At 48.7% G+C, this 14,583-nt stretch overlaps 1 protein-coding gene across 1 annotated transcript in view; it reads left to right on the top strand.

Moving 5' to 3' along the window:
* LOC147709301 (serine/threonine-protein kinase Nek2-like) overlaps positions 1-14,583 on the top strand; it is a 232,239-nt gene that overhangs the window by 188,395 nt on the left and 29,261 nt on the right. The window contains exon 7 of the mRNA XM_086925457.1: positions 13,641-13,692. Coding sequence (XP_086781583.1) covers positions 13,641-13,692 — 52 coding nt within the window. The remainder of the gene's footprint in view (positions 1-13,640; positions 13,693-14,583) is intronic.

Genomic DNA, 14,583 nt, shown 5'->3' with positions numbered 1-14,583 from the left:
CACCCTTCGCATGCTTCGCAAGATCTTCTGATGGATCCCGACCGAAACCAGGAAGACGGTCACCCAGGCCCTCGTCACCAGCCGACTGGACTACGGAAACACCCTCTACGCCGAAACCACAGCCAAGCTACAGAAAAGACTCCAACGCATCCAGAACGCCTCCGCACGACTCATCCTTGACATCCCCTGCCATGGCCACATCTCAAGACACCTGAGAGACCTGCACTGGCTCCCCGTCAGCAAAAGAATCACGGTCCGCCTCCTCACCCACGCACACAAAGCCCTCCACACCGAGGCCCCAAGTACCTCAACCACTTTACCTTCTACAGGCCACCCACGGTCGACCAGCCACGACTCATTCTGGACATCCCCCGACGCAGCCACATCTCCGGCCACCTGAGGGACCTGCACTGGCTCCCCGTTGACAAGAGGATTACGCTCGGGCTCCTCACCCACGCCCACAAGTCTCTCCACAACCTGGGCCCCAAGTACCTCAACGACCGCCTGACCTTCTACACACCCACCAGCTACGGTCTACCAGCCTCGCCCTCTCAACCGTACCACGCATCCGAAGAGCCACCGCCGGAGGCAGATCCTTCTCCTACCTGGCGGCCAAGACATGGAACTCCCTCCCCATCCACCTCCGGCTGACCCAGGACCACCTCGCCTTCAGGAGACAACTCAAGACCTGGCTGTTCGAGCAGTAGCAGACCCCTTCCCCCAAGCGCCTTGAGACCTTTCCGGGTGAGTAGCGCGCTATACAAATGCCGTGATTGATTGATCACTCCCTCACAAGACCTTTGGGACTCACTCGCCACGTTCTTCCACAGCAAGATCGCAGACTTACACAACCGCTTGGACGAACAGACCACGCACCCCACCACAGAACCGACGCCCCCACCACCACCCTCCGCGACTGGGCCCCAGTCAACACCGAAGACATCATCCACACGATGAACACCATCCTCTCCGGATCACCAACCGACCCATGCCCTCAAAACGTCTTCAACACGTCATCGCACTCCAACTCCGAGACATCAACTGCTCCTTCAACACCGCCACCTTCCGGAGAGCTGGAAACATGCCGAACTCAGCGCCCTCCTGAAGAAACCATCAGCAGACCCCACCGACCTCAAGAACTACCGCCCCATCTCGCTTCTCCCGTTTCCTGCCAAAGTCATCGAGAAGACAGTCAACAGACAGCTGGCTGCCTTCCTCGAGACGAACGGATCCCTCGACCACTCAGTCCGGCTTCCGAGCCAACCACAGCACCGAGACCGCCCTCATCGCAGCCACCGACTACATCCAAACCCTGCTCGACAACGGGGAAACAGCGGCCCTCATCCTCCTGGACCTCTCTGCAGCGTTCGATACGGTCTGCCACCGCACCCTAGTACAACGCCTCAGCAACGTCCGAATCCAAGAGAAGGCACTGGAGTGGATCATCTCATTCCTCGCCGGACGAACCCAGAGTCCGCCTTTCCCCCGTTCAGATCTGAGGCCACCGAAGTTATCTGCGGCGTACCAAAAGGATAATCACTCAGCCCCACTCTCTTCAACGTGTACATGAGCCCCCTCTCAGCCATCGCACGCCAACACAGCCTCAACATCTCCTACGCCGACACCCAGCTGATCCTCTCCCTCACCAACGACCCAGCCACCGCTAGAACCAACCTGCACGAAGGGATGAAGTAGCCGAGTGGATGAAGAACAGCCGCCTGAAACTGAACTCGGACAAGATGGAAGTCCTCATTGGATCATCAGCATCTGCCTGGGACGACTCCTGGTGGCCCCCGGCCCTAGGCAGCGCTCCCAAACCAATGGACCACGCACGCAACCTGGGCTTCATCCTGGACTCCTCCCTGTCAATGACCAAACAAGTCCACGCCGTCTCGTCTTCATATTTCAACATCCTACGCATGCTCCGAAAGATCTTCCGATGGATCCTCACTGAAACCAGGAAGACTGTCACCCAGGCACTTGTCACCAGCCGACTGGACTACGGAAACACCCTCTACACCGAAACCACAGCCAGACTGCAGAAAAGACTCCAACGCATCCAGAACGCCTCCGCACGACTCATCCTTGACATCCCCCGCCACGGCCACATCTCCGGACACCTGAGACCTGCACTGGCTCCCCGTCAGCAAAAGAATCACGTTCCGCCTCCTCACCCACACACACAAAGCCCTCCACACCGAGGCCCCAAGTACCTCAACCGCTTTACCATCTACAGGCCAACCACGGTCGACCAGCCACGCCCTCAGTCGTTCCACGCATCCGAAGAGCCACCATGGGATGAAGATCCTTCTACCTGGCAGCCAAGACCTGGAAGCAACTCCCCCTCCCCCCCCTGCGCCATGATGAGACCCTCCGGGTGAGTAGGGAGGCATAGCCGTGGTAGGTTACAGGTGCAAGGTGGCAGAGGTGGGATGTTCACTCTTGTAGCTCGGTCACCTCCCGTTTTTCCTAGCACGGGAGTTCTGCGCCTCTTTGCCCCCACATATGGGAATTCCCCAAAATTTCCTAGCGGTTGGGTTGGGCGGGGGGTCTTTGGGGGGGGGGGGGGACAGCCTTGGCAGGTTGGGGGAGCTAAAGTGGGAAGGGGGGATGAAAGGATAGGGTGGGGATTTTTAGGTTTGTTTTGAGAATAGAACTTAGGGGGGGCTAAGGGGAAGGTATGGCAGGTAGAGAGCGCTACAATGGGTGGGGAGACTACGTGGGTGGACTGTGGGATCCGGGACTCTTGGCTGACATACTGTTTGATACTTAGGGGGCTCCCCAGATGCAACAACTTGGCATGTTTTTGTGAACTCAGCTTTTGGAGTTGGGAGGGGAATTGGTTAGCTATATATCAGGTTGTACGTACCGGTGGGTCATATGGATAAGGGTGGGAAAGTTTCTTGGATCACCTGGAATGTGTGGGGATTAAACAGGCCACAAAAGACCAGGCAGATGCTGGCGTATCTAAACAGGCATGGAGTGCAAGTAGTCTTCTTGCAGGAGACACACCTTAGGGGACGGGCAGCGGAGACAGTGGCCGGACTGTGGGCGGGGACGAGATTGGCAACGGCATATTCCTCATATGCTCATGAAGTCATGATACTGATTAAGAAGAACATTCCTTTTGTGACTATCCAGGAGGATGTAGACCAAGAAGGTCGCTAGATCATCTTACATGGCAAGCTATGTGGCACGCTAGTCACGATGGTAAATGTGTATGGTCCGAATATTGATGACCCTGAGTTTTATGTCACTTTATGGAACAAAGTGTATGCTCTACCTCTGCGATTGTATGTGGCGGGGATTTGAATGTGACGCTGGATAGTGAATTGGATAAGAAGGATGACCGGCAATACACAGCTAAAAGAGCGGTTGGGGCAGTGCGGGATGGTATGCATGGATTAGGACTAGTGGATGTGTGGCGTCTTAAACATCCGGGTGCGAAAGAGGGTACCTGCTACACGTCTGCGCATGATACCTGCTCACGTTTGGATTATTGGCTTGTGACGATGTTAGTGGATGGGTGATGAAGGCTGAAAGTCTTCCTCGCATGCTGTCTGATCATGCGCCTGTGCTTGTGGAGATGTGGTTGCCGTCACATGCGCCAGAACCCTTTTCGTGGCGACTGCCTCCTGAAGCCTTGTCGGACCAGGTGTTACGTGAGAGTTTGAGGGAACAAATTGAGGACTAATTCCTTGGGAATGTTGGCTCTGTAGATGACTGATGCACTGTTTGGGAGGCCTTCAAGGTGACGGTGCGCGGCACGTGTATTGGTTTGCAGGCTGGTGTGCTCAAATCGCTAAGGACTTCCATGGGTAAACTGGAAAGGGAGTTGTTAGGCCTAGAACGGCAGTATGAGCTCAAGCCGGTGGATTCTCTTTTGGCTGAGATACGCTCAAAAGTTACCGAATATAACGAATTAGCGGATCAGGTCAAATACTTTTCCTAGGGCACGGTATTATGGCGAAGGAGGTCGTCCAGGGCGTGGCTTAGCAGATAGAATCAAGGAACCCTGGGCCAGGCACTGCGGAGTACAATAACTTAAGGATGGGGATAGAGTGGTGACGGATGCGGACGGTATATAGACTTGTTTTGCGCAGTATTATGAGCGAATGTATGAGCACAAGGAGACGGCTGAGAAGGGTGAGATAGCGCGATATTTGGAAGACATAGGGTTGGTTTGGCTGTCGAAGGGGCAACAGGATTTTTTAATGCATCACATTACGGAAGGGGAACTTAGGGACGCAATTGCGACCTTGCCTAATGGTAGGGCGGCAGGCACTTACGGCTTGCCGTCTGAATTTTATAAAGAATGTTAACTTACTTTTGCCTCATCTGGCGACTGTATTGGAGGAGGCCTTCGATCGGGGGCAGCTTCCAGAATCAATGCGTGAAGCCCTTGTGGCACTCCCGAAGCCAGGTAAACCACAGGACCAATGTGAGTCCTATCGCCCCCTGTCCTATCGCCCCTTGTCCTTGATGAATAGCTATGTGAAGATACTCGCCAAAGTGTTCGCAACGCGCCTACCCCTGTTATTGCCCGTTATGGTACTGCCGGACTAATCTGGCTTTGTCCTCCTCCGCTCCACGACACAACCGGAGAGCTTTATTCGCGGTTCTCCATCTACTTAAGCCAGAACTTGCTGCGGTAGCGGTTCTACTGGACGCTGCCAAAGCGTTTGATTCGGTTGCTTGGAAATATGATAGCGGTATTACATCGTATGGGGGTGCCTTTTGTCTTCACGTCCTGGGTCACTCTACTTTACACTGATCCGATTGCTCGGGAGAGGGTTAATGGTCGGGTGTCGCCCACTCTCGCTCTTATTATTTGCCATCGTGTTAGAACCTCTGGCCTGTATTCTGAGACAAAGACATGCGACTGCAGCCTTACGTTTTCATCTCCGGTCACTCGCGGTTTCCATGTATGCTGATGAAATGGTTTTGTATGTGAGGGAGCCCGATAGGTACCTGGAAGGGGTAATTCGGGAGTATATAAGTTTCGAACGCTTCTCTGGTCTCTTGATTAATTGGGATAAATCCATACTGTTGCCTCTGTGAGAGGTCACGCGACCATTTCAGTTGGATTTCCCTTGGCATAGGCTACAGAGCCTGTTCGGTATCTGGGTGCACAGAGACCCTCAAGAAATGATACAAGCTAATTATGGAGTGGCGATTTCGAAACTGGAGGACCAGGTGACTCGCTGGACGTGCTTGCCACTTTCGTTTGCTGACCGGGTTGCCCTGATCAAAATGGTGGTGCTGCCTAAGTTTCTGTGTTTTGTTAATGTTCCTCTCACCCTGACATCTCATTTTTTGCTCCGCTTCAATCCTTGCTAATCACTCTGACCTGGGGGGATAAGAAACCGTGCGTGAAGTGGGACACTCTGACCAAGCCCTATGAGCTGGGTGGATTTGCTGTGCCAGACATGCGTCTTTACTATCTGTGTGCTCAGGCTCATTTTGCTTCTTATTGGATTTCGGCACCGCCGTATACCCCTCATGTAGCGATTGAGGCAGGAGCAATATATCCGCTGCCCTTAAAGGCGATGATAGTGAACCCGCATTCGGTATGAGATGGGCGAAGTGGACACGGTACAATGTACTGCTAAAGCCTGGCGGGACCTAGTGAGACGGGCGAACGGACTGCCGCTGTACGCTCCAGCCATGCCTTTACTGCATCATGCTGCTATATCTGTAACAAGTGAGGTGGGGGGCACTTCAGCTGTTGCAGAGTGCCGGGGTACAAACCATGGGAGATGCATTTCCGGATGGCAAATTTATTGCGTTGCAATGCTTGTTGGGCCATGTGACTAACGGCACCATGGCTACATTTACATATGTCAGGCTGCGTGCTGCAGTGCGCGATCTGTACCCATCTTTCCCTTCGGAACCACCAGTGCTTGGCGCATTACAGTTGATGTATACTAAGACTACTCGTGTAAAGTTGGTGTCGCGCCTGTACCGAGCGGCGCAGGAGGACGAGGGGGATATGGATGTTACTGCGAGAGCTCGTTGGGATGCCTATTTGCCGGAACTGCTGACGGATGATGAATGGTCCGAATGCTGTGCTATGACTGGTAATTTCGCAGCTAACGGTAATTTTAGACTCTTACACTACAAAATCTTACAGCAATGGTACTACACGCTGGCACAACTGGCTAAATATGGTCTCTGACTCTGATGTCTGTTTACGATGTGGTCTGGATGGGGCTGACTATGCATTTAGCCTGGGGGTGCGCACGTGCATTCGCGTTTTGGATGGATGTAACGGTGGCATTGTCTGAAATGAAGTCAGTGACCATTGCTAATCATCCGCGAGTGTCTCTGCTTGGTATTGTCTCTGGAGTGTAGGCGGGAGTGAGAAGATTGGTGATTTTAGCGTTGCAACTTGCCAAGCGCAGAGTGGCGATTTGTTAGGGTAGAAGACTGGCGCCAGATGCTACAACCAGGTTGCAGGAATTGGCGTATTGCCGTGATCAGCTGACATGCTACTATGAGGAGCTCCCCACTTTCTCGTGCCCAAGAGATATTTAGGGCCCTTATAATGTATATATGCTGTCCAAACTCACTGATGAATGAGCTGCACTGTTTGTCTCTGTAATGCTTGGCCAACGATTACCTGTCGTGGTTGATGTGAGCACTGTTTTCTGCATTAATGTTGATAGTCCTGCTAATGAGCCTGCTGGTGGGTGGCACAGCACCGGTAACCTGGATTTAATGGTGTCTTGCCCTTTGCCATCTAATGTATACTGGTGCTGCCTGCCTGAACTGGTATTATGTAGCTTACCTTACAGTAAGAAACCAATCCCTTGGCTGCATGCGGATCTAAAGTCAATGACTGCATGCTCTTGTTGTTCTCTGCTCTATTTGGTAGTGGATGCGGACCTGCTTGGTTCCCGGGATTGTTATGGGGGGGTGGGGGGGGGGCTGTAATGTTTACTTCTATGTTTACTTCTATGTTTGTTTATAGCAAGTGAAAAACCAAGACTGATACTATCCTCCGAATTGGACCTGCAAGATATGGATATATAACTTATGCAAGATACGCCGCCGGACCTTTGGTTTTCGGCTGAAGGGCTGTTATCGTGATTAGATTGCCATGCACTTGAAATCTTTGCGGCCGGCCCTCTTAGGGTTGTAGGCCAGATGCTATGTTCTTGCGGATGAGTACAATAAAGGTCTTTTATAAATAAAAAATAAATAAAAAAAAGTTTGTCTCCGCTGCCACGCCGACCAGGAGGTGTCGACGACCACCAGGAGCTGGGCAGGGACTGTCCCACGAAGGCTCTCGCTGTTGGCGGTGTTGGTTCTCGATTCGGAATAAACAGGCCTTGGCAAATGCAACCCACGCAGGAATCTAAGATGGCGTCTGGGTCAGACCAGCAAGGTCTGATGGGCTGCTCCTTTTCAGGGGAGCAAGGGCCAGTCTGGAGCAACCAGACCAGCGTTGGAATTTCAAGTTTTGTCGTCACAGAGGCCACTAGCCTACGGGCAAGTGACAGGACAGACTCGTCGAGCAGGAAAATGCAGAAGGGCCCCACGCAGCACTCTGTGTGGAGAGGTGATCTTCGGTGCAGTTGGTGCTCGGAGATGGGGCTTCTCAATGTCTAATGCACAATTTTGAGGGTGCCTCGAAGCTGCACCGAAAGCGATTCGCTGGCTTTCCAAGATGGCCGGTCCCACGTCTCTAGTCTCCTCCACGGGTCTCAGCTTTGCTGTGGCTGTGAGTCTGGCTGTTGGATGTCTGGAAGTCCGGTTCTTGTCGGGCTCTGTGTTCAAGTTCCGGCGGGAGCAACGATAAAGCAAACCGTTGGGCGATTGATGGTGCCTGCTTGCACAGGGTGGTCGCTCCTTGACCACAAGGGAGATTCTTCAGTCTTCTACGTCAAGTAGGATGTCGAAGGGTCCAGAGTTTCGTATCCGTTTCAGTCGGGATTATCTAAAGTCTTGGGACTCAGCTCCTACCTATATCTAGGGGCTGGATTTCCTGCTAGGTCCCTCCTATGGGGGGAACCCAGGAAGGGGGTGGGTACACCCTTTCCCTTTGTCCAGTTTCGCGCTGGGGCTGGAGTGCCCCAGCACCGGTTTGAAATGGCCTACGCATGGGACACCTTGTGTGCCCCAGGCAGTCTCCTTTCATTCAGCCCTCCCTGCATCAATACACTATAGCCTGTCTGGGGTGGTGCGAGCACCTCCCTGTGACAGGAAACCTATTGTCCAAGCCTCCCTCGCTGGAAGGTTATTAGCAGCAGGAGGTCTGACTCTTGTCTGTGGCAGCAGCATCCATTTTGTTATGCTGAGGCTCTGGATAACTTTAACCGGGATTAATAGAAGTAACATGTCTTCTCCCTCTAGAAGGGTGGAATTCTACCCCCGTCGCCAGAATTGGTATTCCTAAGCGTGACACTTCCTGACACTTTACACGACCTGTTTTGATAAAGCCAAACCAAATATTGCATTTAACCGTGAGGTTCATAATGCACTCAAGAGTATATGGTATGGCATTATCCTGGAACCGCTATAAGTACATGGTTCCGAAAGCTGCAGACAGGCTCAGTTCATGCTAGAGCACCATCTCACATAAAACCAAGCACTCTGCCTTCAGGATTGTTAAGGCCTGCCATAGGAGTGACTTATAGGTGTATATGTGTCTAGATATAAGGTTAGACATGGGTATACTATATCTAAGCAAGGGGTGATTACACGACCTTGCCCCGCTGAGTGATCAGCCAGCCAGTTGTGTCAGTTTGGATGGCCAGCCAGGGGTGGCTTAAGATATGCTGCAGCCACTGGTAGGCCTTGTGTGCACCTATGCCCTGGGTACCTTTAGTACACTGTACAGGGGCGCATAAGAGTGACCCAAATCCAATTAGGTAGGTACATGGAGTCCATTTTATAGAGAGCAGATAGCCTGGGGCCCTGATTAGCAGGAATCCAGGCCAACTAAGTCGAAAACCAGCTAAACCAGGCAAAAAATCTGGGGTAACCATAGTCCGGTATCCACCTTCCTACACTAGCAATATCCCGAAAAGGAAAATATCTAAGGGAAGCTGACCAGGCATTAAAGAAAGTATCCTACCAGGGGTACAGGGCAGAGTACCGTCCTCAATCGCTGTACTGTACTGGAGCTCAATTCCTGGCTTTCTCGTACCTTAATCACCACTTGCACGGGTCTCTATTGTACTAAGGACTTTCTCTACAGCACAACATGAACTGTTGGAGTCTCTGAGCTAATTGCTAAACTCCTCATGCATGCTAAGCCGTCTTTTGCTCATTTGCAAAAAATAGGACGGGAATTCTCTAGCCAGGACACTATATTACGAACTTTGAGATCTCACCGCTGCTATATGCCAAAAAGTTTGACTGTTTTAAATCACTTTACCCATCCCTGTTTTTTATATTGTAATTTTAATTAATCCAACATTTTACTTGAATTGGTAAAAAAAAGTGGTCAGTGAACTTGTCATTTTCAGGAAACATCGTGGTTTTACTAATTGTTTCTTATTCTTTCTACTTGTGCGTCCCAACCAATTATTGAACCTCTGTCCACTTCAGAAACCTTTTAGGACCTGTTCCTGTCTTTGCTTGGTGAGTTTTAGACTCCAAGAACAGGGCTGGTTTGTCGAACATATGGACTCTTGACGGAGGTATTCAATATATTCAATTTTGCTGTTAGGGGTATACCTATTTTCCATTGCTCATATTCAATTACTTTTGACAAGTTAAGGTATTTAAGTGTCTAAGTGCCCTCTTGATGCTGGTACTGCGATGTTCAGCATATTACAGATGTTTTGTTATGTGTAATATAAGTCCATGCCCCATGGGCTGGATTGGAATGTTGAATGCATTGATGTAATCAAAAGGAACGTGGGGATCAGTTGGTGCTGATCTCCTGTGCTCTTCAGACCTGTTCTCTGCTACACTCCTGCTCTCAATAAAGCCCCTTATAAAGTACAACATCTACAAGAATTGGATTCCTACAATTTTGGCTACAACCATGAGATCCTGACCACAGGCATCATGTCATAGCTTAATTGGCCAATGAGTCTCCAGGAGATCGTAAGAATTATTTTCAGTGACTGCTTGGTAATAGTCCTAACTTAATCCACCTGTGCAAGTGATTTCCTTGGTAAAGAGTTGTGTGATAGAAATGAAGGGGGCGGTAGGGCAGAGATTGGAATAAGAAATGTTGGCAAGTTTGATTGTGCCCATGGCCGTGACTAACTCCTAGAAACTGATTACCCAGGATCTGCAAATTTGCTGCCTCAACAAATTCACTCCTGAATTTGTGGCCGCTTTTTTACTTTCTACTTCTGAAGAGACTGATTCTCCTACATGTACAGCCTTCGTGTTAGGCGAGGGTGCGGTTCTGTTGGCTCTCAGATTTCACGATTTCAAAACTTTTTATTGGAACAGGAGGTATTGTGATTGTATTTGGTCTCCACCCAACAGGAGACCGGATATGTGGTACTGGTGAAGCCTTGAGTAGAGGGTGGGCTATTGACTGCAACTGGTAGAATTATTCATATGGATTTGGATTTTTGAACTGCAGAGCACTATCCGGGTAGCTGACCTACTGATAAATTACCCAATTCAAAGTACTGAGATCAGTTGTCTCTAACTTTTCTCTGACTGCTGTGCTGTTTGGATAGCAGTTGACTGTACATGGATGTTCTTTGAACCCTACAATAGCTTGGCTTGAGTGGGACTCATTTTAGGCTAATGTTTTCCGGCAGTTCTCCAATGAAAAACGTTTCTTTGGGGCATCCGGCAACTGTTTCCCAGGTGTGCCCATAGACAATTATTGGATCCAGTATTTCATTAAAAGTTTGCTGTATTTTATCGGCACCTCTGTTCATTTGATAATTTGTGATCAGTATGATCAGTAAAGTAAAACAGAGTCCAAAGGTAGCCTGTGCACCTGAACATGGCCCCCCCAGGATAACATTCTCAATAGAGCTAATGTTTTAAAAATAGTACCGGTGTTGAACAGGCCTTTTTGGGTCAGGACTTTTGCCCAGAAGTTACTAGCACATCTTTCCATTGCTCCAAAGCCTTCACTGATAGCTGGAGGAAACAGTCTTGATTAGAGTTTCCTCCATCATACTGCTCCTAGAGGTATTGCTGACACCTCTTTACTAGGGTAGGTATGTCCTTGAAGCGCTACCTGTCGCATATGTGGTCTAGGAGGGTAAAGGAGTTCTGTATAAACGTTAAGCTATAAGCAGACTATGCTTACCCTTTATTCCATAAGTTGATTGATTTTTAATTATCTCCTGTGCAAAATGTGGAATAGAGATGTGATGTATGTTAACCAAACTGTAGCTCTACTAGATAACTACACTGGAAACAAAGTGGTGACTTTTCAGAGTAATCTTGGCCTGCAGTTCTTTCATAGTGTAGCAGCTGACTGTAACTGCCTTTCACATATTGGGCTGCATTGTAGTTGTCCAAACGCACACATTTAACCTTGAAGATGGGCAGGGTTAGACATTGACCGCTGCACAATAGTCATGGCATAGAATGAGGGGAAATCCTTCTATAGTATGGTGGAGACTGATGCTGGATATGTAGTGAAGAGCACCTAGAGTTGTGGTGAAGAAAAGGGAGTGGATATGACAAAATCTGTGACAATCCTACTGTGGAGACCATTTAATACCAAATTAAGCGGCAAAAGCACTTTTCATGCTCTTAAACCTCAAGTAAATTAGCATATGATTCAATTGGAGGATTTTCACATTCTTGGATTTTCAATAAATCTATTTTATAAAACTGATTTCAGAATCCGTTGATGTGATCCATATATAGAACCCAACTGACCGCCATGCTGATCAGCCCCAAATTGAAGTACCCCACTAAATTTAAATCTGCTTGCCACAGATATTATGCCTGGATGGATACCATTCCCCACTCCTTATTCCAAGGCTTGGAGTTCTCCAACTGCAGATGCTAGTTGTGAATAGTGTAGAAAGATTTCCTTTTAATCCACCCACAACTTCTAAAGTAGATCTTAAAAATGTCACCTATAATCTGTTCAATTTGAAATGAAAAGCTAGACCCTGTTTTCATCTTCTGGGAGCCCTTCTCTCCCATGCTCTACATCAATTAATAGTTGCTTTTTTGTGCAGTCTAAAACTAGTCATAGTATGTGTCATAAAATACAACCCCAAATGTTATCTTCAGAAATTAATCGTGGAGGGGCAGACTTGATTTGTCTCTTTTCTTCAAATGTACATTAACTAATTTGACTAGTTTTCCTCAAATAGCTACCTCTTGTGTATCCTGTATTCAAATGCAAGAGTTACTTGGTATGATTTATGAATACCCAAGTACTGTACTTGATTGTTCAAATATTTTTATTAGGATTTTAAATTATTCAATAGAGTAATACAATGCAGGTTTTTGCACTAGGTATATTCGATGTATTCACCTGTTGTAGTTTGGTTTGTCTGCTGTGGCACTATGTAACTGCAAATATTTCGGTCCTCCATTCTGGAGCAAGAAGAAATTTATTGAGATAAAAAAATTTAAGTTTGGGAAGTCCAACTTGGAGAGGATCTAACAAAGGGGACTACGAGCGGAAAGCATTCGGCAAATGAGGATACTGGTACAAGGGCTGTGAATAAGGGGTATTAAAAAGCCAAATCCACCGCAATACTGGTTTGGGGGGGGGGGGGGGGGGCTGCAAGTAGTGAGACCAGATTCACCTCCATGTTAGTTACGTGGCCATGAATGGGTAGTGTGGCGACAGGTCCACTGTATGCCCAGTTATTCCCCATCAGAAGAGGACACGCGATTAGACTAATATGAGGTGGTAGAGGGATACTCTGCTATATGGTCTCTGAATTGTAGAAGCATGATGTCTCAGGCTGCTGCTATGGTATGTTTTATTCTTTGGGCTTTCTCCCAGTGCAGCGCACAACTGTCTGCTTCACCCCAACTGAGCAAGGCACGACACCACTGAAGATAGGATGAGGGCTCTTGTGTACTCCAGCACATGGTTGGCATGCACTTGTATAAAAGGGCTACATTTGCAAAGCGCACCTGCACCTTAAAGCTTACCCTCCTTGGAAAAATGCCCTCCGTTTTAGCTTCTCATGAGTTGAGTGTTAGCTATGTAACTGTGGCTAATAGCGTGTGCACCGAAAACTGGTAAGATCTGGGCATACACAAAGCATGTTCTGAAAGTCAGCTGGCTGCGCTCGTCCTCTCGGGCTAGCCCAATCACTGGACGAGAAGACAGTTTATTCGAAGGTGTGAGGTAAGCCCTATGAACATGTATTGAATGTTCTTGAACTGCGTGTTTCTAGAGATCGCATGAGGAGATTCAAGTGCCTCCGTTCAGTCATGCAGGGGCTGTGCTAAATTCTGATTCCTGACTGAGTTGGCTCAGATCCCACTGTGATCCCTAATGGCTCTGTAAAACTAAGTGATTAGGTGTCCATCTGTTTCACAACGTGTGTAGCGCATGTGTCACTGCATATGTTGGTGGTTCTGTGCCAATTACTGTACTTAATGTTACTATTTTTGAGTTGTTCTAGTGTGAATTTGGTTCAATAATATTGCTGATGTCAAAGTGTGATTTTCAGAATTATTGCTTCCTATATTGTATTTAAACTCATCCTTAATTCTTTCAGTACCGTTACCTGCTCAACCTGTGGCAAAGAAACCTGCTCATGAATTTCCAAGGTACAGTAAACCTTTTATGTTGAATTGTACTACTGCCTCAATACTGTACCTTTATAAACTGTTACTTACCTCTGCTGTTTTTGGAGCATATCCTTTTACGCCCAAGTTGTCCTGTCTGAAGCTTCTATCTCAGAATTCACTTACAATGCCTTCATTGTAAACTGTTATGAATTGCTACTATTCGAAATGGGGGGCTCTGGTAGGCACTGGCTTTCAGGGACCTTCACTCGTGAGGGTAAGGGAGTCACACAACTAAGCACCTCTGCTCACAGCCTTGGTAGCTTGGCATGAGCAGTTCGGCTCATCTGAGGCAATCTGTAAATCATTTGTACATATATGCACAGTAAGTGTAAACACTACAACACGATTTCACCAGTTTAAAAAAACGGTCTATATATATATATATGTGTGTGTATATATGTGTATATATCTCTGAAAAAACAAGACTAACTACAAAAATCCAACACACGCAAGTAAAGAGATCCCTTTTCAAAGGTTGAATAATTACAGCCCATAGAAATCCATGGATGCGTTTCTTATAGCACAAAGTACATTTGGTGTCAAAATTCAAGCGGGTGTAGGGAAGGTGAGGCGCTGGAAAAGCAAAGTGATGTCAGTTACTGACTGTAAGGTGGGGAGGTGAGGAGGCGTTGGGTCCTGACTGCCAGGCGGAGCGGTGAGGAGGCGTCTGGTCCTGACTGCCAGGCGGGGGAGGTGAAGGTGTCTGGTCCTGACTGCCAGGCAGGGGGAGGTGAGGAGGCGTCTGGTCCTGACTGCCGGGCGGTGGGGAGGTGAGGAGGCGTCTGGTCCTGACTGCCGGGCGGGGGGAGGTGAGGAGGCGTCTGGTCCTGACTGCCAGGCAGGGGGGAGATGAGTAGGCGTCTGGTCCTG

The sequence above is a fragment of the Lissotriton vulgaris genome, chromosome 6 (assembly GCF_964263255.1).
Source record: "Lissotriton vulgaris chromosome 6, aLisVul1.2, whole genome shotgun sequence".
Taxonomy (NCBI): Eukaryota; Metazoa; Chordata; class Amphibia; order Caudata; family Salamandridae; genus Lissotriton; species Lissotriton vulgaris.
Note: the sequence above shows the minus strand (reverse complement) of the source record. Positions and strands in the feature narration are given on the sequence as shown.